General features: G+C 39.0%; 1 protein-coding gene and 1 long non-coding RNA gene across 2 annotated transcripts in view; one reads left to right on the top strand and one right to left on the bottom strand.

The window, feature by feature from the left end:
• Positions 1 to 1,037: 1,037 nt before the first annotated feature.
• Positions 1,038 to 5,722, bottom strand: LOC148721788 (uncharacterized). Its single transcript, XR_015992500.1, has 2 exons — positions 5,072 to 5,722; positions 1,038 to 4,018 (listed from the first exon to the last, which is right to left on the bottom strand). It is a non-coding gene; the product is annotated as an uncharacterized LOC148721788 (long non-coding RNA).
• A 1,899-nt stretch (positions 5,723 to 7,621) lies between these two features.
• Positions 7,622 to 24,751, top strand: part of LOC111321615 (uncharacterized) — a 31,152-nt gene continuing 14,022 nt past the window's right edge. The window contains exons 1-20 of the mRNA XM_088734695.1: positions 7,622 to 8,084; positions 8,271 to 8,427; positions 12,497 to 12,524; positions 12,905 to 13,064; positions 13,618 to 13,710; positions 14,210 to 14,273; positions 14,864 to 14,962; positions 16,174 to 16,274; positions 16,406 to 16,448; positions 16,681 to 16,776; positions 17,289 to 17,407; positions 17,810 to 17,962; positions 18,221 to 18,307; positions 18,857 to 18,940; positions 19,398 to 19,562; positions 20,325 to 20,442; positions 20,819 to 20,913; positions 21,668 to 21,751; positions 21,890 to 22,011; positions 22,985 to 23,054. Of these exons, the coding sequence (XP_088590821.1) occupies positions 7,761 to 8,084; positions 8,271 to 8,427; positions 12,497 to 12,524; positions 12,905 to 13,064; positions 13,618 to 13,710; positions 14,210 to 14,273; positions 14,864 to 14,962; positions 16,174 to 16,274; positions 16,406 to 16,448; positions 16,681 to 16,776; positions 17,289 to 17,407; positions 17,810 to 17,962; positions 18,221 to 18,307; positions 18,857 to 18,940; positions 19,398 to 19,562; positions 20,325 to 20,442; positions 20,819 to 20,913; positions 21,668 to 21,751; positions 21,890 to 22,011; positions 22,985 to 23,054 (2,262 nt within the window). The 5' untranslated portion in view covers positions 7,622 to 7,760. The remainder of the gene's footprint in view (positions 8,085 to 8,270; positions 8,428 to 12,496; positions 12,525 to 12,904; positions 13,065 to 13,617; positions 13,711 to 14,209; positions 14,274 to 14,863; positions 14,963 to 16,173; positions 16,275 to 16,405; positions 16,449 to 16,680; positions 16,777 to 17,288; positions 17,408 to 17,809; positions 17,963 to 18,220; positions 18,308 to 18,856; positions 18,941 to 19,397; positions 19,563 to 20,324; positions 20,443 to 20,818; positions 20,914 to 21,667; positions 21,752 to 21,889; positions 22,012 to 22,984; positions 23,055 to 24,751) is intronic.

Below are 24,751 nucleotides of genomic sequence, written 5' to 3'. Positions count from 1 at the left end.
TTCAAACTGTGGTGCAGCATCGGTGGGGTATTATAAAATATTTGGTTTTATCGACTGAGTTGATAATGAAACTAGGCCATTTTACAGTTGTGTACTTAGTTGCCAAGCCTTTGATTTGGAGTGAGGCTGAAGGTGATCTTGGCGTGATAGGGACCAGTATCTAGTTATCATGATAACAAAGTGATTTACATTTGAAAAGCAGCGATAGCCCTTCGTCAGAGCGAAAGACGATTTAGCTTAACACTTTCACCCAGTATGAGTGAGTAACAACTGATCTCTTTTCACGGTGTAACCCCTAAATCACACTTCAACACGAAGGCGTGCTATATAAGGGAGTCTTCCATGGGAAGACCTTGGCTCACTCTTCACTCACGGTTGACGTGTGCGGGTGAAATTTAAATGCTGGTAGACCAACAAAAGGAGCTAATGAGATATCTATTGTTTACTTCCACCAGCATGGTGGCATGAGGTAACGTGCGAACCACCTATTTCGATCTCAAATTTACCGCCACAAATAAAGACAGTTTTCATTGGAGAAAGGAAGTACAAATCTCAAAAATTCTTGTATTGTGATGAAGACATAAAACAATTTTGAGGAATGCGCCCGCTGTTCACTGCTTTGGAGTAGCTGTAGCTCAAACTGACTTGACTCTAAGAGTTCTATATCACACGACGGTTGATTGGCAAATTGTCTAGTGGGATCTAAGGCTCCTTTTATAGCGCGCCATCGTGTTTAAAGTCATAAGATTAAAGAAAACTAGCCTGCTGAACATGGGTAATTTTTTTTTGCGATTTTCAGGGAGAAGCATTTGGCGAGCGCAAAGTGCAAATCAAATGGGAGAAGAGGAGCTGCCCCTCTCGTGACTTTACCCACAGGCGCCCCAAGCTCACGTCTTGAGAAAAAGCCAAAGATTAATTCATGAGAGCGTCACGCGTTGTGTGACGCAGTGTAAACTTTCGCGAGGAACCGTTACATATTTGAACGCGTTATAAGGAATAGTATGGGGAACGAGATGTGGTCGATTCACAACAATAAATATTCCGAAATATGAATATTTTATTCGTAAATTGATAAAACTTACTCCTTGTGTGTCCGTTCTGCATTCTGGTTTATGGCGATTTCTAATTCTACCGTTTTATAGTCAACCTCGTTCCCAGGACTTTTCCCTCAGGGCCTTGCCCCCATATGAGGGAAAAGCCCTCAGTCGATCTCAGTTCCGACACATTACGATGAAGCGTAAAAATTGTTTAATTTTATGTCGACGAATCATAATCTATCATCTTTTACTATTAATGAAAATAAAACAATTGAGACATAACGCCACATTGTGCTTAAATTGTGGTTAAATGTTGTCATAGTAGGCGCAATTCGAGCAAAGAATAAAGAAAGACTACAATTTACAAAGCGTAAACAATAATACATCTTTTGATCGGAAATTGCTTCTTATTTACGCAGCAAGTTGTTTACTTTCCACGTTAACGTTACAACAACGATGCGATCACACGGCTTTAACGAAAAAACGATAGAACTTACCCGAGAGGGTACTCGATATATTCCTGGGTGGGGAAGTGCGGCGCAACCCCTCATACCCCGACCCTGTTTAAGACAAATATCACTGATTTTCCTACCCTGTTTAAGACAGAATTCCGATTTTTGATACCTTGTTTACTTTTGCTCCTGCTCCCTGCCCTGGGGGGGGGGGGTACTCGATATATTCCTGGGTGGGGAAGTGCGGCGCAACCCCTCATACCCCGACCCTCTTTAAGACAAATATCACTGATTTTCCTACCCTGTTTAAGACAGAATTCCGACTTTTGATACCTTGTTTACTTTTGCTCCTACTCCTTGCCCTGGGGGGGGGGTACTCGATATATTCCTGGGTGGGGAAGTGCGGCGCAACCCCTCATACCCCGACCCTCTTTAAGACAAATATCACTGATTTTCCTACCCTGTTTAAGACAGAATTCCGACTTTTGATACCTTGTTTACTTTTGCTCCTGCTCCTTGCCCTGGGGGGGGGTACTCGATATATTCCTGGGTGGGGAAGTGCGGCGCAACCCCTCATACCCCGACCCTCTTTAAGACAAATATCACTGATTTTCCTACCCTGTTTAAGACAGAATTCCGACTTTTGATACCTTGTTTACTTTTGCTCCTGCTCCTTGCCCTGGGGGGGGTACTCGATATATTCCTGGGTGGGAAGGTGCGGCGCAACCCCTCATACCCCGACCCTGTTTAAGACAAATAACACTGATTTTCCTACCCTGTTTAAGACAGAATTCCGACTTTTGATACCTTGTTTACTTTTGCTCCTGCTCCTTGCCCTGGGGGGGGGGTACTCGATATATTCCTGGGTGGGAAGGTGCGGCGCAACCCCTCATACCCCGACCCTGTTTAAGACAAATATCACTGATTTTCCTACCCTGTTTAAGACAGAATTCCGAGTTTTGATACCTTGTTTACTTTTGCTCCTACTCCTTGCCCTGGGGGGGGGGGTACTCGATATATTCCTGGGTAGGGAAGTGCGGCGCAACCCCTCATACCCCGACCCTGTTTAAGACAAATATCACTGATTTTCCTACCCTGTTTAAGACAGAATTCCGAGTTTTGATACCTTGTTTACTTTTGCTCCTGCTCCTTGCCCTGGGGGGGGGGGTACTCGATATATTCCTGGGTGGGGAAGTGCGGCGCAACCCCTCATACCCCGACCCTCTTTAAGACAAATATCACTGATTTTCCTACCCTGTTTAAGACAGAATTCCGATTTTTGATACCTTGTTTACTTTTGCTCCTACTCCTTGCCCTGGGGGGGGGGGGTACTCGATATATTCCTGGGTGGGAAGGTGCGGCGCAACCCCTCATACCCCGACCCTGTTTAAGACAAATATCACTGATTTTCCTACCCTGTTTAAGACAGAATTCCGATTTTTGATACCTTGTTTACTTTTGCTCCTGCTCCTTGCCCTGGGGGAGGGGGGTACTCGATATATTCCTGGGTGGGGAAGTGCGGCGCAACCCCTCATACCCCGACCCTCTTTAAGACAAATATCACTGATTTTCCTACCCTGTTTAAGACAGAATTCCGATTTTTGATACCTTGTTTACTTTTGCTCCTGCTCCTTGCCCTGGGGGGGGGTACTCGATATATTCCTGGGTGGGGAAGTGCGGCGCAACCCCTCATACCCTGACCCTGTTTAAGACAAATATCACTGATTTTCCTACCCTGTTTAAGACAGAATTCCGACTTTTGATACCTTGTTTACTTTTGCTCCTGCTCCTTGCCCTGGGGGGGGTACTCGATATATTCCTGGGTGGGAAGGTGCGGCGCAACCCCTCATACCCCGACCCTGTTTAAGACAAATAACACTGATTTTCCTACCCTGTTTAAGACAGAATTCCGACTTTTGATACCCTGTTTAAGACATTTAATATGCCTGGTATCAATGCCAAAATCAACGGAATTCAATATTAATTAAAATTAGAGCTTGTAAAAATTTTGCTGTTTATCTTCCAAGAAAAGATATCCTGTTTAAGACAAAAATTGATAAATTGATACCCTGATTAAGACAAAAAATGATAAATTCGATACCCTGTTTAAGACAAAAATCTCGAAAAACATTCCCTGGCTGGCCGCACGTCCCCATTAAGCCCTTATAAGGGAGTACCCCCCCCCCCCGGGAGAACTTCAAGGGAAGTAATGTGTGTGGAGAGGCCGGGCTGATGATCTGGTTCGTGATGGCCATGCGAATAGAAAGGTTCCCTGAAATCAGCTGAAGCTTTTTTATCTGTTGATACGGAAAAATACACTTTTCCTCTTATCTCAACCCCCTTGAATGAGTACTTTTGCTTGAAGACGCAACTACAACGGAGTCTCTTAACCAGTTCCAAGCCGCGTGTAGCTCGATAAATTGCAAGATATGATTGGCCACTGTATTACATTACGTCAGAGGACATAACTACAATAGGGACACTTCCGTACAACGGTACATCCTTCCTTGTTAATCGCTCATTTGAGACCTGGAAAGTAGCAGGTAATAATTAACTTAAAATAAGAAGTAATCACCTTTGTTCAACGTATATTCCTATATTGTACATATATGTTGGATTCGCAGCTATTTTATTTTGTTGTTTATTTGTTTTTAATTTTTTTTTTTTTTTCAGCGAAATATCATTTATCATACGTTTTTCTTGTAAATAACAACCCAAGCCAAGGGCGTTCCTGGCCAGTTTTTACAAGCAAGGCACGTGGCACAATTTAATTAAAAAAAAAAAAACACAAAGGTTAATATATGATATAGCCTAGTATAGGGAAAGACATCGCTTTTTTATCATTTATGATATGGAGGATCACAAATTTTAAACTTTGTGCTAAATTCAGCGATACGTTTAAGTTTTGATCCACACGCCAGCTTTGTACACTTAAATGATCTGGCTACGATTTAGTGCTGTAGAACGAAATAGTAATGAGATGCAAATTTTCAAACGTTGAAAAAAGATAAAAGTGATAACACGCAGGTCATGATCAACGTTACGTTTCGGTGATATGATGTAAATGTTAAAAATTCGAATGCCAAGCGATACACTTTCTTGGCTCAAAACTCTTGGACGACTTTGTCGGCGTCGATGTTCCATGCCAATCTCTGTAAGTGTGCAGGAAAGCGAGACTAGACACTCGATCGCTCTGCTCTCACGGTAGACCGCATATAGGCCCTGACCCTCCGCATGCCACTAAATAATGAACCTTCCGGAGTTGCTGTCGGGTAAAACCGCTGACCTGTTTTCCTTAATGTTTTGCCCCGGGTTAGAAGTTCTATTTTTAATGTTAGCGAGAAATCGGCATTGCACAGGGTTTTCAGGAAAGAATGTCAGTTCGTTATTTTCGAATACACGACGCTTTTAAAATTACCATGTAACAACCTTTTTTGAAAGGTAAACTAGAACACGAGAAGAGTTTTATTTTTTACGAACAAAACCTGTTGAAATTTTCTCAGTGCGATTACCTTCAGGCCTATAAAGAGTTTTGCAGAAATTAAAATGAAAAAAAACAAAAACTCGTGAGTTAGTGCTTACCTGGCTTACCGCAGGCAGGTCGCCCCTCAGTTCAAGCTTTATAGAGAGGAGAGTAGCTTTTGAATTTCCGATCAAAATGGACAAAGTAAAGTTAAGGTCTTTTCAAAAGCCCTTCAGAGCGTTCCTATTTAAGATACGCCACCAGCTCCTAACCTGCTGTTCGTTTTCTTTTCTTTTCCTTCTTCTTGTGATAATTTTCGTTTCCAGAGGTGGGTTGTAGAGTTATTTTCAACATTTGTAACATATGTTTTCACAAATGATATGCCGGGCGGAAAATTTAAAAGAACAGACCCATACCATTCAAGGACTGGACTTTCACACAGGGAGATAGTGATCGGCCCTAAACGAAGATCACGAGGTGTTTAATGTGGACGAAAGGCACGCAAAAAGCGACGCTTCAAAGGTGCCGAACTTGTTAGATAGTGAACTGGGCGGCCTTTCAGTTCGGATAGGGCAGATACTGGCCCAAGTGTTGAAGGGCCGAGAAATCAGTGGTAAACAGAAATAATTTTTGTCCAAATAACCTAACGTGAGACAGGAGAATGATCTCCCGTTCTCTCATTTCGGACAATTAATCTAAGGTGTCTTTTCACTATGTATTGATATAGTTTTTAGCCATAGCCATTGTCATTTAAAGAAAAGAGCACGACGTTGAAGGATGTTGCCACTGACGAAAATTGTGATATATTGACCTGTTACAATTTACGTTTTGTTTCATAGTGAAACTCGAATTCATTGTAAAACGCGATCTCGTGTAACGGTACAATATCACTGAATATTGAGGGTAAAAAGGCCTATAAAGGAATGCGTTTAGTAACAGGCGGGATAGGGCGTTAGAGGACTGGATCGAGTGTTGATCTTAGTTTACCGTTGTTGGTGACTATCTCGGTTCCAGGTTGTTTTCATTAAATTTCCTTTCTCAAGACTCGAAAAATATTGTATACTAGAAATTGAAGATCAGCAGTGATGTCTGTTTCCTCCTCAGATCTCTCCAACCCCCCCCTCCCCCTTCATCCTCCCAAATCTTATAGCCTCTTTTCGTGAATTTCGTTTGCCCCCCCCCCCCCCAAAAAATCTTGCCGTCGGTGATGTTCAATCGATTTTGTGTTTGTTTTCTCGTAAAATACTTTCTAATGAAAATCAGAATGATCTACGTTTACGCAGGAGTCTATTGCATGGTTTACGTTAAAATGTAATTGTAATTATCCAGGAAGATAATCTTCTTAATTCTTTTTCTTTTTTCTTTTTTCAAAGACGTGCCAAATTTTTTTCCGGGTCATATGTTGGACTTATACATTACCATTTTGACAATGAGTAAGCTCCTCTTAACCTTCCGCTCATGAACACGTACATCGCAGACTGAAGGGTATTTAAATTTGTCTGACGTGTCTGGAAAACTTTCCAGAAACTTCCCAGCTTTATCGAAACGGGTGTATTTTGAATTTGTGTGCGCCTTCTGTGTTACAGCTTTCAGTATTTTTGAATTCAATATCAAAATTTCCTTTAATTTCCCTCTGATGAAAGTCTTTCATAGAACCAAATTTTGATCAAAGAAATTCTTGTCTTATTGGATTTCGTAGGATTATCGCTCTATTTTGGCACGCGATGAGAAATGTACCAGTTTCTGACCGGATGTGAGCTATGAGTAAAGATGTTCTCTCCTTACAACGACACATAATTGTAAAACTAGTTTTACACAATGAATTATTTTACCCTTTGTCGTGGTGATCGTTTAGGTTTCAAAATATCGGTATTAACGATAATTAGAGTAATTTAGACAAACGGCCGGAAAATCCTACGCAGTATGTTTGTTTTATGGCATGACCTAAGCGGTTCTTCCGACATCTAAGTGGCCATAAATGGTCATCGGCCAAGAATACATAACATCAGGTCTGGTCACTTGAAAAACTCTAAAACGACGATTACTTTTCCTTCTGAGGTCATTAGTAGATTGCATAGCCTCATGAATATTAACAAAAATATTTTTCGTGATTGAAATGCCACGAATTAAAACGGAAGGATACGAACACGAAAATTGCTCGAATTCCGATCACGATAAATCGTGGTTCTGCCATTTTTCATTCGATATTTCATGTGATTTTTGTGAAAGAGATACTTTTTTATATCTTGCTTCATTTTCTCTTATCGATAATTCCTCTACATGGTTTATCACATCAAGAACTGTTCTCTCCGAGTTTCGTAGGCGTGTCTGTTCGGTTCTCGGATGAGCGAAGAAGATAGTGGAGCATAACACTGAAAGTAACGCAATGAAGTTTTACGTCCAGGAAAAAGTCTTGAAACTCGCCTTAAACTGATCGAAACCCCCGATATCCTTACCTTTAGTTTTAAAACTGTCGAATGGTTACCTATTGAGACAATGACAAATATGAAATGTTGAAAGTAGGTGCAAATATTTCGGCATAAGTTTGTTCTTGGACGCGAAGTTAAAATGTTGTACGTGCACTTCGACCAATCAGGAAAACGTTGTGACGTCATGTCACGGGGGTGAGGCTATTACATGTTGGATTGAGTTCCTTGGCGGACTCTTGGTAATTTATTGAATCTGGTGGGTTTTCCTTGATTTTGCTTTGTTGGAGACCAGTTTGGAAAGCACTGCTTCGTCGGTATCGAAAAGGAAGATTAAGGTGTGGTTTGCTGAGCTCGGCTCACGTTGAAACGCTCATCAAACATGGAGAATGAAATGAAATACTTGGCCGTTGATCGGGCAGCCATTGCTGATCCGGCGGCCCAAGCTAAATGGACAGCGAAGAAGCTGGTGTGGATTCCAGACGACGAACATGGATTTGCGGCTGCGAGCATGAAAGAGGATAAGAAAGACACTGTCGTGGTCGAATTAGAAGGTGGAAAACGAAAAACTGTGAACAAAGATGACATTCAAAAAATGAACCCACCCAAATTTGAGAAAGTGGAAGACATGGCTGACTTGACCTGTTTGAACGAAGCTAGCGTGTTGCACAATCTGAAAGACAGATACTACTCTGGACTTATCTATGTAAGCGATTTGTTATTCTTAACTCAGTTGGTTAGCTTTGTAGCGGTAGTAGTCCTTTGTTATAACATGGCGATTTGAGTTGTTGCTTTCACCGGAAGTTCGGTGTGCAAGTATTTGCTTCATAAGACCACCTCATTCGATCGTTGAAGTTGTAAGCGCTAATTGTTGTTTGATTCTTTTCCACAGACTTACTCAGGTCTTTTCTGTGTCGTTGTGAACCCTTACAAACGCCTGCCTATTTACACGGACAAAGTGGTGGACATGTATCGTGGAAGGAAGCGACACGAAGTACCGCCTCATATCTACGCTATCACAGACAACGCGTATCGAAGTATGCTTCAAGGTAAAGTACAGCAGGGTTTTGAACAAACTTTTTATTTTGTGCAATCGATACTGCGATACTGTTACGAACAGGCTGCTAAGTAGCGTTTTTGCATGCCCGATGATTTATTCAACGCAAACAGCCCTTGAGATTAAAATATTGGACAACAATCCCAGTGCACCAATTATCATTTTTCTTCGCTCACCGCCTGGGAGATGTTTGTTAAATTTATTTTTTGTAGTCGTTGCCCAGCACAGTACATTTTTTCCTTCCCCTAAATTTTTTAAAATCAGCTTCGTTTGTTGTCAATTAACTAAGCTTGCTGTCTGTCTCAAAATCCAAGGTATATTTACGTGCCTCTCGCCGAAGTTATTAAAACAGTGTCATTCAGGAATGAAAAATGTTAATGCTTCGTTTCGAAAACATTCCCTTTGTTCAGTGTGTGTTGATTTTTAATAGACAGGCTATGTGTCGATGTTCAAGTTCTTTTATTCACCGATCGCCGTAATTTCTATGCCTCTCTTGGTTATATTCCCCGTGGGCATTTCTTTAACTCAAAACAGGTTCAAGTTTTGTTTTCCCCTTCGTCCCTTGTTAATAAATATGTGTTTACTTTGTTAGCTCCAGGGTTTACTTGTGCTATTTACCATGTGAAGGGGTTGTCGATTCAATTTGTTTTCCATTTAGGCGTTCGTAATGCACATGACCTGTTTCATGATGCCTGTAGATTTCTTCTCACCGTGTCTTAGTTTAGTCCAAGAAAGCTCGCGCTTTATAGTAAGCAATGCATGACTTTCGAGGTAGTTTTGTGTTTACCTAAGCAGCCTTCAGAATAAATATCGCCATTGAAAGTGCTCTTTTTGTAAATAATTTGAACTACAGGCTAAATGAAATAGTTTTTGTGGTGGGGGGGGGGGGATCAGCTAGTGGATCAGCTATAGATTTTTACAGTTCATTACTGGAAATGTGCCTTATTACTGGGGAACTGAGCGATTTTGGTTGTAAAAACCTTTACCAACTTGCAAATGACTTGTATTCTTAAATTTATTTTCAAGAAATCATAAACCAAGGATCTATATTAAAGTTTTTTTGCAATTTGTGTACTAGTCATATTTGGGCCTAACAGAGGATTTTGTCCTAAACATTAAACAAAGTGTTCCTTTCAAATTGTACTGCTGAAAATCCTTTGCAGGGGTGCCTGGAATATTAACTTGATTCTATTATGCAATGTATAAACACCAGAGTTTTGTTTACTGCTTGTCTTGTTGAAGGTTTTCTCCTGTACATGATCCAAATTGTTCACAATGATAGTTTAGATGTGCAATACAATTTGTTGCAACAAAGGAGGCATGGTTATTGTCCTCATTATCAAAATTGAATCTAAGTGATCAAGATAAAGATACATGCATCAGACAAGGTAACGCCCCAGAGAAAGAAAAGCTTCTCTATTTTTATTGTGTGTGGTACTTTGTGACCCTAGTTCTGTGTACCTAACTATCCATTCTTAATATATTCAATTTGCAATGTGGCAGTGATAGGAAATGCATCAGGAGATTCAAAGGCACTGGGACAAAGTTTGTGACTTTTAAGGCATGCCATTAGCCTTAAGTTTCTTTTTTTCATTAAAATGGTAGTTAAAGTTAAATCCTGGTGAGGAGATTTTTCAAATCCAGCAAAATTTATCACCCCAAGTTTGATAGCTTCTAAAATGGCTATATTTTGTTAGTTTCTATGTTTGTTTAATTAACAATGGCAACATGCTGAAGGTCCGATATCTTCAAATTTGAGATAATGAAACATTTACTAAATGTAATTTGAATTATGATAAATGGTGTCTTAAAACTTTACATCATCTAATCTGTGTTTGTCTCGATTTGACACAACTTTAATTTCCAGTGTTACAGTGCTTCTTTAATGTATGTCTTTTTTTTTTTCCAAAAAATCTTTCTACCTGAAATGTTACATTTTGATTGCGGATCATGAAAAATGTTGCATAGTGTAATAGAACTGTATTTGCAAGAGAACTTTCAGTGCTTCACATTTAGACATAATTCCCCTTGGATAAAGACAGTTTTGTCTAGTTGAACGTTGATATTGTTAGTAATGAAAAAAGACCTGTATTGGGTATCCCTCTTCCAAATTCATTTTAATTTTGCTTTAAGTTATAACTCTGAAAGATTGTAGAATTTTTTAATTTGTATAACTGTGATGACCATATGATATGTGTGATGAATTTGCATGTGGCTAAAATTCCCTATGGTGTCAAATGAGCATGTGATATTCATAAAATTTTGTAAACAGACACAGAAATTATCAAGTTGCATTTCGTGAAAGAAGAGCAATGTTGCCTCTTGAGGGAGTCATTGTATTGTTAAATCAGAAAGTTTGACCTTTTCTGTTATCATTTACATGGGTATAAATGTACTGCACTTTTCTGCTTTATAAAATTGTCTTTAAAAAAAAAAACATCCTTCCTGGTTCTTTGTAAACATATTATGTAAATGTCACCTATATGAACAAATTCTAGTTTCTGAACTAATGTTACTTCAAAGGAAACAAAGAAAACTTTTCAAGATCAGTTTAAGAACATCTCAACCTATATTTATCACCCAGTTTCTTTTATCTGTATTAGTTCCATATGTAATTGTTTTGCCAAAAATAACTTTTCACTTGGAACTGTTCCTTATCGAAAAAATTTCAAGTTAGAGTAACTATTAGTGTATTGTATTTAACTACAAATGACAAGTATTAAAATCCAGTAAAAAGAAAGCCAGTATCTGATTTCTTGAACTTGAAGTTAAATTCCTTAATTATTAAATTTTCTGAGTCATGTTTTACCTAAAAACATACTTTAAGTATCTTTTGTTATTTCTGTCAGACAGTCTTGTTTAGACTCTTGGAAACTGCATAACTTTACCATATTTGTTCTTATCAGTTGGTCTCTGCTTGGACATGTTCTGGCTCCTTCAATTTACCAGCTACATGTATTTGTACAAAGTTATGTTTATGTTAGTGATTCAGACACTTGAATATTGGTGGAGACATGTATAGTGTTATCTTAATCTCAAAAATTATACAAATTATCTGTTTTTAATTAAGTCTAGTTTTCATTATCTCTAATCCTCTGCAGCATTTTTGTAGAATGTTTTGGCTATTTTGTGAAACCATGAGGGTCTTTCAAATCAGTCAACATTGAATAATATTTAGTTTGGTTGGTATTTCCTTTACAATCATGCCAAAAAGTTCTTATGCTGGAAGTAATCAATATTGTGAAGGTGCCGTTTTTTATGCAAAAAATTCATGATGGTTGTATATTCAGTTGCTACAACACATTCAAAACATGGGGAATTAGCTTGGTTTGGTTTGAGACATCTGTCAAAGATTCTCTGTTAAATTACCCAAAAAAAAACCTGATCAAAGTACAGAATGAAGATATTACTTGAGAAACAGAGAGCTTTTGTCAGGAGCCCATTACCCGGAGCTTCCATCTCAGTTGTGGCCTTGAGTCAACCCTGTCCCATATCTTTTTATTTTTAGAACTGAGATATTTTCAGGGGTTCTTTAATCTTTCTGTGCTTTCCGCCGTTATTGAAATAATTTCGTGTGGCCTGCAAGTGACACAATAGAGACGTAACACAATTGAGATGACGGCTCTGGTATGATTGGCTATTATAAAAACACACGCAAAAACCGCGGTGGGAGGTGCTTTTAAAAATAGAAAGATACAGGACAGGGTTGGCTCAGAGGGTCAGTATGGAAGATGGAAGCTCCGGGTAATGGGCTCCTGCTTTTGTGTAATAATGTACGTGCCATTTTTTTAAAATCAGTTATTCAGACAGTTGAATTATTAAGACATTATTTCACAAATGTGTTCAATTTCACATACAAAACATAGGGCAAATGAAGGTCTTTGTCTAATCTTGCTGCTAAATTTTTCAAGTTACATGCTTTAATATTTGAAGTAAATTGCAATTTGATTTGTCAAAGTTTTATTAGAGAATTTTTTTTTTCACTAGAACGCATTCTTAATCCAAACAGTTGATGGCTATTTAACCACTGGGTATAACATTATAATTTTTACTTTTTTCAGACCGTGAAAACCAATCAATTCTCTGCACGTAAGTAAAATATAATTTTGTAGTAAAATATAATTTTGTAGTAAAATATAATTTTGTAGTAAAATATAATTTTGTAGTTTTTGCATGATTGAGTGATTCCTCTTAAGAGAGCCCAGTGGGTCAATCAACATGTGAGCCAATAGGAACAATGAAGTTTTGAAGAAAGGTTTTTTATTGATAACTGAAGAAAAATATTTTCCTTTTGAATAAGCACTGTACAGATAGCTTCTCTGTTGTGTGGGTTCATTTCCTACACTTTGTAGACTGTTGTGTATTTGTAATCCCTGGCTAAAACTATACTCTATGATCAGTACAGAGCTGGCTGCTTGCATGATGACCAGTTTCACATTTTGATTCCTTTTTTTTTCCTTTTTTTACAGGGGAGAGTCAGGTGCTGGGAAAACAGAGAATACTAAGAAAGTGATCCAATACTTGGCAACAGTGGCTGGTCACTCACACAGCAAAACAGCTCAGACTCCAAAAAAATCTGGTTCAACTAGTTCAGCTGTTAGCACAAAGGTTGGAGTATCTGGCAGCCAGGTAATTATCTCTTATAATTTGGATATACCAACAAAGTTGAAATGGTAAATTGACCACTGTAACGATTACAAAAGCTGACGTTTCGAGCATTAGCCCTTCGTCGCTCCGACGATGGGCTAACGCTCGAAACGTCAGCTTTTGTAATTGTTACAGTGGCCAATTTACCATTTCAACTTTGTTGATATATCCAAATTATTTTGTTACTCCCACGGAAGCAGCCCCAAACAGTTTCTTTCGAAACTACCCGCCTTTATTAATTATCTTTTAAATGCATATGATTTGTAAAACATAATTTCTGTTCCAAACGAAAATAAGGGGAAAAAAACCCCAGAAGGCAAAAAGAATGCATTTGGTGAACTTACCAAATATAGAATACATGCATATAGTTATGCAGAATTGATTGTAGTTTAATAGAGCATTATATTTTTAACTTCCATTTTATAAAGTCTAGATTTAATCTTTAATTTTATTGGTTCAAGGTTGTCTTGCTTTTATACAAGTCCAACCTTGATGGAGCTTATTAGATTAAGAAGACTTGTTTTTATTCTTGCAGGTGGAGTTGGAAAGGCAACTTCTTGCTGCTAATCCCATCTTGGAAGCTTTTGGAAATGCAAAGACAGTAAAGAATGACAACTCGTCACGTTTTGTGAGTGTTCCTAATAGAGCCTAACTAGCTGAAGTGAGAACTTGAAGCATTTAATATGACTCTGTCGTATAGATATATCTTATTAACCAAGTGCAAGGGTCGTACTGGGAGAATATCGGCCTGAGGTCTTGACAGTGCGGACTGAGCGCAGCAAGGTCTGTACAAAAAAAGACCGAGGGCTGATATTCTCCCAATACGGCCCTCGCGCTTGGTTAACAAGAGATATATTATAAGACTGAATTTAAAAGGGACACAAGTGCGGTATCATTCGGGACCATTTGAGACAGTGCCCGGTCCAATGCTGAGAGAATATTGACTGGCAATAGAGCATTTTGATTGGTTGATTTCAGTTATTGGCCCTCTGACTGCCCGAGTCGTGTAATAATAAGCTGTTAGATGTTATTGTGTAGCTATAGGTACAGGGTTTGTATGGTATATTTTTTGTATCTCTTGGATCTAATCAATGCTTAAGTTTGCATGTTTGATTTTGATATTGCAGGGAAAGTTCATTAGAATCAACTTTGATGCTTCAGGATTCATTGCTGGTGCTAATATTGAATCTTGTATCCTTTAAAAATCCTGTCTTTAAAATGACCAAAGATGTGATAATAACGTCTCTTATGAGGAATTTATTACAGGCATGGCACAAAGAAAAAAGCATGTTCCCATTAGGCATCATAGTTTCCCAAAATCTTCTGGTTTTACAGTGATTTCAATGCTCTATGGCTGAGCCTCAGAAAACTTTTTGGCGAGATGGGCCATTAATCACCTCCTGGTTAGCTCAAATGGTTAGAGCACTGGATTGTGTTGCGCGGGAGGTCAAGGGTTCAAGCCCCGGCCGGACCAATAGTCATGGTCTTAAAATAAGCGTGGAGAATTTGCTACCTTTCTCTCAAGAAATGGATAGATATTCTAGTCTTCTCGGATGGGGACGAATAAACCGTAGGCCCCGTCTCCTGCAGGGTTAGGGGTAGGAGACGTTATTTTTCTATGCACGAGATTACTGTGTGGTGGATGTCCTCCCCTGGGTGAGATGGGTGGGTGTTGCTCAGCATTGGCCCTGAAAAGCCCCTATGGGGAGTGGTCAATTAACCTAAGTATGTATGTATGTATTACAAGGTTCATGTGTTATTTATCCTTTACTCGTGATAAGACCTTCTTGAGAAATCACGTGCTGTACGACAAACGCCGAATGAGAGGTCTTTTCACATTTTCTACCAAGTCCTCAATGGATTGGACAAACAGAGCAAAGGTAAGAAACAGATGGTTAACAAATGATGAAGCTGAGAGGAAACTATTAGGGCACGATTTGTGACCTACAATCAGGTACACAGTTAAGGTGGCTGAACACAGTTTTCGTGAGCACTTTTGCTGATGCAATTCAGCGCACACACAAGGATTGTAAAAAACAAACATGCCGTCAATAGAGCAGTCATTTTATTTACTCAACATGTACCCGCACTATCTGTGCTATTTTTCTCTATAGTTGGCGCAGTGTATTGATGGCTTTAATGTTTTATTAAAAAGACATGTTAGAAAAGTTGACGGTGCAAAGAACCCAGCAATTCTCAGCTTTTTCATTGTTATTGAAAGAACCCACTCAGCAGTTAAATGCAGCGCATGCGTAGTAAGTAAAAAAATTGCCACTGAATGGAAAATTGCTTTCTCAGAAATATGCCTATTTCTTGAGAACCACTCATTAGAATTTCATGAAATTTGGCACGAAAATACTTAAGGAAATAAGTAACTGGAGTATTGAAAGAAAATTGATTTTAAACAAAGGAAATTCTAGAAAATCAAGTGAACCTTCAACAAGGGATATTTAAAGATCTCTCTGTTAAATTGTTAGCAAAATGGTAACTTGTGAGTATCGTAACAAGCTTTTTGCATGCAAGTTATAAAGAAAATCTAATGACTAGATTTTCTAAAAATAAACAAAACCAATTTTAATTGCCTGTTTATCTATTCACGTCACCATGGCAACAACACACGTCAGCTTAACTATAAAAAAAAACAAAGTTTGTGTTGTTAACTTGCTTGCTGCCAGTTTTGGTGACCAAGAGATCAAGGGTTTTAGAGAAAATGGTGAAAGAAACAAAGGTATCAAAAACTGCGTTCAGCCACCATAATTTTTTTTTCCACTTTTCCTTCCTTATTACCATTTTGTGACATTTTAAACAGCCCAAAACACTATTCACCAAGAAGTTACGTCCATTGTTGGTATTCTTTGCTGCTATGGCCATGAGTGAAAGGAAAAAACTAAGGCAGTTAACCAAAAAAAAAATAAGATACAAAATAAATAAACTCAGTGAAATGTATCATTAGTAAGGATGGCTTCATATACTTAAAAGCTAACAAGCTTTATTCAACCATAACTGCTGCTGCAATAGCACCATTGATTTTAAAGAAATGTTTAGGAAGGTATGCAGTTTGTATGAAGTACATCCACATTGTTTATTGCAGCGGACATGCTTTTTCAGGACGCAAGCTCTTATAATTACTTGAGCAATGGTAACTTACCAGTAAGTGGTTGGGATGATGCCGCAGACCTCCAGGATTCTTTGGTAAGTGATGTAGTACTGTAAATGTAGCCTTACAGAACTAGTTGCTTCCCCTCAAGACACACCAGAGCTGTTTACACTGACCTTTGCAAAGATACCTTTGGCTAATGATTATAATTTTTCCTTTTTTTCAGACTTGTATGAGAGATATGGGAATTCCAGAGGATGACATTAATGGTGAACCATTTATTTTGTCTAAATATTTATGTGCAAATGTCTAATTGTGTCACCATATCACCAAGATAACTAGATTTTGTTTATATACTTACAGCTACAGTTTTGCAATAAACTGGCTTCAAGGTTCTTGGTGACCTACAGGCCCCTGTGTCTACACTTGTGTGTGTGTGTGTGTTTCTTTGTATAGTGTAGGCAATATGAGTTCTTTTGATGTTTGTTCTGTTGTCTTCAGCCCTTTTCCGTGTAGTGTCTGCTGTTCTTCAGTTTGGCAACATGGCTTTCAAGCAAGAGAGAAGTTCAGAACAAGCTATGATGCCAAGCAATGAAGGTTAGATTTTCTTTCAGGATATGTCTAACCCTTTAAGAAGTGATTAAACTGTAATTTCTCCCCTCCATATCCATACAGTATCCATCAAACAGGTAATGAGAATACTCAAACTAATCAGGTTGGAGTTGTTATCTCGATCTAACACCAAATTCTAATAGTTACTTTACAAGAAAATGTCTAGCATCTAGAAGGGTAAAATTAACAATCAGATCCTGGTAGTTCAAGGATTAAGAGGAAGAATTCATCATTCCCTTGTTTTCAATTCATTATAAAATCCTCTCAGATATCAGCACTTGCACTTTATGCTTTTCTCTCCTGTTGACAAAAAAAGAAATGTTTTTATTATTACCTAAACATTGCAACCCAATTCGTAATTCTCCCTCAACAACAGCCATCTATACAAACAAACAGAGCTATGTCTTAAGGTCAAATTCCATTGTGATTGCCAAACCCTGAACTTTCTTGATTAGTGATTGACAAAATGATTGTGGTGTATTCCCTCTTGCTTGCAGTTGCTCAGAAAGTTTGCCATTTGCTTGGAATTCCCGTTACGGAATTTTCCAAGGCTGTGTTGAGACCAAGAGTGAAAGTTGGCCGTGACTATGTACAGAAGGCTCAAACAAAAGCCCAAGTAAGCAATTCTGTTTGCAAACTTTGATTAACTGGAAGTGAGCTGACACTTATTTGTTTTATGATATTTCCATAAAGTGTATGTTTATTGACCACCAATTCAGAGAAATTCAACGAAATTGCAAGCCACAAGTTAAATTTCTGACCATTTCTCATTACATTGGCAAAAAAACTAATTATATTGGTTTCTGTGTAGTTTTTACTAAAACAATCATTCACCTCCACTTCAGTGAATAATACATGCAGTTAACTATTAAGTACACTGGAACTCTTTTTTGTTCCTTTTGTTGTAACTAATAAGATATAAACTAACAGACATTGTATTGATATTTTCGTCATATTTTAAATTGTTAGTTTTGAGCAATTTTTTTTTTTTAACCTGAAATTTTTTTTTCCTTTACAGGCAGAGTTTGCTATTGAGGCTGTTTCTAAGTCTCTCTATGAAAGAATGTTCAAGTGGATTGTGTCAAGGATAAACAAATCCCTGGACAGAACCAAGCGAGAAGGAGCTTCATTTATTGGCATCCTGGATATTGCGGGATTTGAAATCTTCCAGGTGAGCTATGTCCCAGGAAATGACATGAGAATTAGAATTAAAAAAAAAAACATGAATTGAGTTAGTATCAACTGGTGATATAAATCCAGAATTTTACAGTAAGTTCAGGGGCTTAACATTTTACACCAAGTTCTCCAAATTGTTCTTCATACATTTCTCAGGGTACTTGCAAGGAGAATTTGTCAAACAATCAAGAGCTTGTATGTGTGGCATTCACTCACTTATTTGCTAACAGTTTTATATGTATTTCTCTTTTAGATGAACTCTTTTGAACAGCTCTGCATCAACTATACCAATGAAAAGCTGCAACAGCTTTTCAATCACACAATGTTTATTCTGGAACAGGTAATGTCTCCTTTTTTTTTTCTTCGAGTGTCCCTAGATGTTCTTAGTTCAGCTGTACTTGACTTTCTTCAGCTCAAGATAAAAGATATCAGAGTTTTGATATATTGTTCAAGACATTCAAGTACCTGTAGATCTTTTTGTAGTTTGTCTTGCTTTGAATTTGTGTGAATCGTAGCAACAATAAATTGAGTTGTAAGCATAGTGGTGTTTTCAGAGGCCTATTGCGATGTCTTTTTTGTCTGATGTTACATGACCTAAAAGGGATTATTTTTTTTTTGTCCTTATTACAATTTGTCCTATAATATTGAACAGTCAGTGCCCATACAGGGGTTTCATTAATGTTTTCAGCAGGAGGGTAACTGGTTTTCACAGGCAGGCAAAACGTTTTGAACTGAACTTCTTTGTAAGATAAATTCTCCTCCAGATGGTCAAACCAGGTGGGCAAAACTGTTCTTACAAGTGGTCAATTTTCCCAGTGCCTGGCCCTTAATGAAACCTCTGCCTCTATACTTGATGTGATTTTGGGTTTGATTTAATTTTCAATGATAGGAAGAGTACAGGAAGGAAGGAATAGAATGGAAATTCATTGACTTTGGACTGGATCTGCAACCATGCATTGATTTGTTGGAGAAGGTGACTTTGTTTTGCAAAAAGCGGAGTTTTTCGCATTTGGCATTTGTGCTGTGTAGTTTCTTTAATTTATAACCCGCTTTGTTTTGTATGTATGTATGTATGTGAAGCTTTAATGGGTAAGATCTAAAAATTAAAATGTACAAACATAAAGAATTAAAGCCCAAAGGGATGGGCATGAACTGGACACTTAGACCCATGTGGGGTGCCTACCACAGGAAAATATAAGAATTTAAAATATGTACAAAAAAAATTAATTAAGATAAAATAAAATCGAGTTTTAGGAAGAGGAAAATCTAATTGTAGGGTAATCTAATTGTGCAAAATTGTTTGTCTGCACTGCAGCTGATTCTGTTGTTCTTGACCATTCAGTGAAGCCCATATATGGGCCTGCCAAAGGTCAACCTGATCTGACAACAGTCAAAGGGTACCTCATTGAGTTGTGATATTTTATTCACAGCCAATGGGATTGCTGGCTCTGTTAGATGAAGAATGCTGGTTTCCAAAAGCCACAGACAAGTCATTTGCGGACAAAGTTATCAAGGAGCACAGTAAACACCAGAAATTCAAGGTCCCAGAGTTTCGCTCTGAAGCTCATTTCACAGTCATCCATTATGCTGGCAAGGTAAGTTGTATCTTAAATGTTACAGTATTTAGGAGGATCCTGCCGAGTTCAACACTGCTCTCCTTGTCGCGGAGGGCCGAGCGACCACTCCACGAGAACTAGCGACCGCTCCTTTCAGACCATGTGCGGAAAGAAGGATTTTTTTCCTCCGTGTAAATCGTTGTGTTCAGTTGAGAATAAAGAAAAATCGCGTTCGCGACACTCCTGCCCATGGTCTAAATCTCCAATTTTTAAGTTTGTTGATCAAGTTTTGCATCGAAGGTGGAAGGTCCTCTTGTAGCAAAATTATATCGATTGTTTTTGCAATCAAGTAGATAAAATCTTTCAATAAAGGGGGTAAGTTTCTAAAGAAACTGTGGTGCTGCGTCGGTGGGGGTAACAAGGTAATTTGGTAATATCAACTAAGTTGAAATGGTAAATTGGCCACCGTAAAGAGTTGAAAGGCTGACGTTTCGAGCGTTAGCCCTTCGTCAGAGCTTTTTAAACGTCAACTTTTTAAGTCTTTACAGTGGCCAATTTACGATTTCAACTTGGTTGATATTACCAGTTAAAATCTTTAATTGACTCGCACAAATACAAATCCGTTTTGATTTAACAACTGAGGAATTTTTTAATCTATCGAGGAAGAGAGGAGGCTGTGAACGAGGTTTCTTAGGATTTTTACTTGTTAATGATGTACGCTTGACGTGTAAACTGGAGGCGTGCAAGTAAAAATATCTAATAGATCACCAATGTCCTTATTTTGCCCATTTTCTTATACAGGTTGACTACAACTGCAATCAGTGGCTCATGAAAAACATGGATCCACTCAACGACAACATCATATCTTTGCTGCAGAATTCCTCAGATAATTTTGTGGGTCTTCTATGGAAAGATTCAGGTAAGATACCCCTGAATCTGAATGGCACATGAAATAACTCGCCCACCTCTGGTTAAATCGGGCGCCTCACGATACGGGAGCAGGTAGAAATTTCCCAGGGGGGGGAGAGAGGGTGGCCTTTACAAGAGGGGGAAGGGAGGGAGGAAGTTAATTTGCACTCTTTGAGACTCCGCCTTCTTTAACTGAGCTCTATGCAAGGAATATACTTTGTATTTCCCTATGAATAACGTTATGATTTTACGTACTATCAACTTAGTTCTTCATCGAGTGCTAGACTCGCAACGCAGAATTTTTGACCGAAAAAGATTGTTCTAGAGCGTGCCTGTTCTGTTTCTTTGTAGTGAACAAAATTTCTTTGCGATTTGCTTTCTAACAGAGAACATTGTCAGCATGAACGCAAACCAGAGTGAAACTCCGTTTGGTAGTAAAGTGCGCAAGGGAATGTTCCGAACTGTCAGCCAGCTTTACAAGGTTTGTAGGGAATACGTGTACTTGGGGAACTAAATGAAACGACAACGCGCTGTTTAACTAGTAGTTGTTTTTCTCTTGGTTACTTTATTTGTGTTTGAATTTGAATAATTTTTTATCTTTCTTAAATAAATATCTCTATTGTGCATTTCAAATTAACAAATGGTAAACACCACAGCGTACACTATTGAGTTATGGATGCACGCGGGAGGTTGCTAAGCACGAAAGAAGCCTAAGAGTCGCTCGAGGCGATAGCCGAGAGCGACTCTAGCTTCTTGAGTGCTTAGCAAACCTCCCAAGTGCATCCATAACTCAATAGTGTATGCTGTGTTGTTTACCATTTGTTTTATAACATAACATTGTTACATTGTAGCTAAAGAGTTCCGTTTTATTTAACAAATCTTACGCGACCAGAAAAAACAAGCGCGCGCGGAAAAATAGTCTTTGCATTTGCTCACGTCAGCGGCGTACACCCGTGGGCAAATGGGGGACGCTAAATTGACCAATCAGAGTGTGCGCTTTACTTTGGTTATGTTAGAATAGATGATTTTTCTTTTCTCTGTTCAACGTTTTTATGAGTGCTTGTTTCACGGTGAAAGAGCCGATTTGTTGTAGTTTCAAGATAGGTTTTACACTTGTCCCCATTTTTAAAAGAAGAGTTATTAGAACTTGGAACTTGCCTGTACACTTGTTGCATTTTTTCGTACTGCGGCGATGTTCTTTGCATTTGTTTCAAAACTGATGTTTGTATCTTCAGGAACAACTGGCCAAACTGATGGTGGTTCTTCACAACACCAATCCCAACTTTGTGCGGTGTATTATTCCAAATCATGAGAAAAAAGTAAGTATTCATTGAATCTTTTGGCTGGTTAAGCGGCGATGCTCTTCAAAGTTGCAGCCTTTGAAACAGTGAAGGCAATTACCATATCAATTATAAAATCGTTGATGGAAAAGAAATGTTCTTTCTCTCTCTCCCTAGGCTGGTAAGATTCACGCGCAACTTGTACTGGACCAGCTAAGATGTAACGGTGTCCTGGAAGGAATTCGAATCTGTCGACAGGGTTTCCCGAATAGGATGCCTTTTCAGGAATTTAAACAGAGGTATGCAAGGCCTTAATTTAATTTTGAATCGTAAAAACTTATAGGTGCGTGTTGCCGTGATGCCACGAAGTATGCCCTGCAACCGTAGAAATGATATTTTTTTCTTAACTTTTCCGATTCGTGTGAGGCGCTTTGTCTCTCGTCTGCTGCGCCGAAAATAGTTAGATTACACTTTGGCACCCTGAAAATAACGCCCCGCCTTATGATGGGATCGTCATTGAAAATAACGAAACGATTGGTTCAAAGCTTGTGTCTGGGAAACATTGCACCCACCCCTCCCCTAACCAATAATAAACCGTAACCGTTGGGTGAGGGAAGGGGTATGAGCGCAGTTGTGTAGATAATGACACTGGTCCATATTTAACAAATGCTAAACACCACAGCGTACACTATTGAGTTATGGATGCACGCGGGAGGTTGCTAAGCACGAAAGAAGCGTAAGAGTAGCTCGAGGCGATAGCCGAGAGCGACTCTAGCTTCTTGAGTGCTTAGCAAACCTCCCAAGTGCATCCATAACTCAATAGTGTACGCTGTGGTGTTTACCATTTGTTTTATAACATAACATTAATACATTGTAGCTAAAGAGTTCCCTTTTATTCAACAAATATTACGTGACCAGAAAAAACAAGCGCGCGCGGAAAAATAGTCTTTGCATTTGCTCACGTCAGCAGCGTACACCCATGGGCAAATGGGAGACGCTAAATTGACCATTCAGAGCGCGCGCTTTACTTTGGTTATGTTATAATATTGATTGAAGAGGGGTAGCGGCGCATGACTGAGAATCTTACTATAGCGGTATTACACGGTAAAAGTCGCCGTATTTTACATAATTCGCTGTACATAAATAAAATCTTTTGTGCCAAATTGTTTGAGACTCCCCATGGGGTGTGCACCGTACATTAGAGATCCGGCGTTTGAACTGGGCTCACTTCAATAGAGAAATTAATTACATGCACTTCTCTTTACTCCTCAGATATGAGTTGCTGACACCAGGAGTCATCCCTAAGGGTTTTATGGATGGACGAAAAGCCTGCCAGAAGATGGTAGGTCTATGGGCGGCCGTCACCACCAAAAATACAAGGATGTTGAGTAGACTGATCAGTAAATACAAAGATGGTTTAAGGATCAGCTGCAGGATAGCATAGCTAATACAGGAATGGCATGGCCAAATTATAGACAGTCTAGGTTTCCTTTATGAAACAGAACACCCTAAACATAAATAGTTTAGCCAAATGATAAACGTTCTAGTTGCCCATGTCGAGTTGGAACATGAAATTGTGAAACGGACCAGCTAAATTTCGAATTGTCTAGCACTCATTTGCAATACAGTACACAAACGGTGTAGCTTTGCGTCAAATGACTCAGGTTAATACGGAGTAGCACAGCGTACGCCCAAACGGTGTAGTTTTGGGTGAAATGGCTCACCATAATGTCGAATGGTACAGCGTACATACAAACAATGTAGCTTTGCGTGAAAAGGCTCAGCGTAATGTGGAATGGGTACAGTATACACACAAATGGTGTAGCGTTGTGCGAAATGGCTCAGCGTTATGTCGAATGGTACAGCGTACATACAAACAATGTAGCTTTGCGTGAAAAGGCTCAGCGTAATGTGGAATGGTACAGCGTACACACAAATGGTGTTGCGTTGTGCGAAATGGCTCAGCGTAATGTCAAATGGTACAGCGTACATACAAACAGCGTAGTGTTGCGTGAAATAGCTCAGCGTAATGTCAAATGCTACAGCGTACACACACACGGTTTAGCGTTGCTTTAAATAGCTCAGCCTTCACGTCACGCCACAAGCAAGTTCGACGATTTGCTACAACATCGAAATATGCTATTCTGCAGCTGATCCTTAAACCATCTTTGTATTTACTGATCTATTTAACATCCTTGTATTTTTGGTGGTGACGGCCGCCCATATAGGTCGATTTACCTGTTCTACTCTCTCTTCATCAAGCGATCCTACTTCTTAGGGCAATCTTCAGGTGATTGTTGAAAGGAATACGGAATTGCATTCAGTTGCTTTACTTATGGCTGTGATTGGTCGAGAACATCTGCAACGAAACTAAAACAAATCGCGACTTGTCACCCCATTTTTCCCGCGCTCAAGGTGACTTTGTCACTCCATTTTTCCTGCGCTCAAGGTGACTTGTCACCCCATTTTCCGCGCTCAAGGTGACTTTCTCACTCCATTTTTCCTGTGCTCAAGGTGACTTGTCACTCGATTTTTCTCGCGCTAGGGTGACTTGTCATTCCATTTTTCTCATGCACAGGGCGACTCGTCAATCCATTTTACCCGCGCTTATGGCGACTTGTCTCCACTTTTCTTGCGCCTAAGTAAGTTTGCTCTTTTTTGCCCTAAATCCTCATCGGGTCACTCTCATGTTTACTGTTGATCTAACTGGTGCCTTTTGGTAACTTTGCCTTTGTCAGTAGTCGCCAGTTTGGTAATTTTAAAAAAATGTAATGTGAAAATAAAACTAGCCAGTGATAGGCGTTTTGTCGTTCCGCATGAAAGTAAAACTTCGTGTAGCGTTTACAGGCGGCGAGCTGTGGTAAGCGGTTGACCGTTCACCACTCCTTTTATGTTCTTAAAAGAAAAGGAGCGTCCAGCATTCTCTAGGAGGAAAAGAAAAGAGAAAATAAGCACTGAATATCTAAGTTTAATTTTTACTATATAGTTCAAAAGCAACTCTTACTAAAACCGCACCATAGGTTCGCTGTTCCAGGGACT

Source organism: Stylophora pistillata, chromosome 10 (assembly GCF_964205215.1).
Source record: "Stylophora pistillata chromosome 10, jaStyPist1.2, whole genome shotgun sequence".
Classification (NCBI taxonomy): domain Eukaryota; kingdom Metazoa; phylum Cnidaria; class Anthozoa; order Scleractinia; family Pocilloporidae; genus Stylophora; species Stylophora pistillata.
The sequence above is the reverse complement of the archived record's forward strand: the minus strand, read 5'-3'. Positions and strand labels throughout refer to the sequence as shown.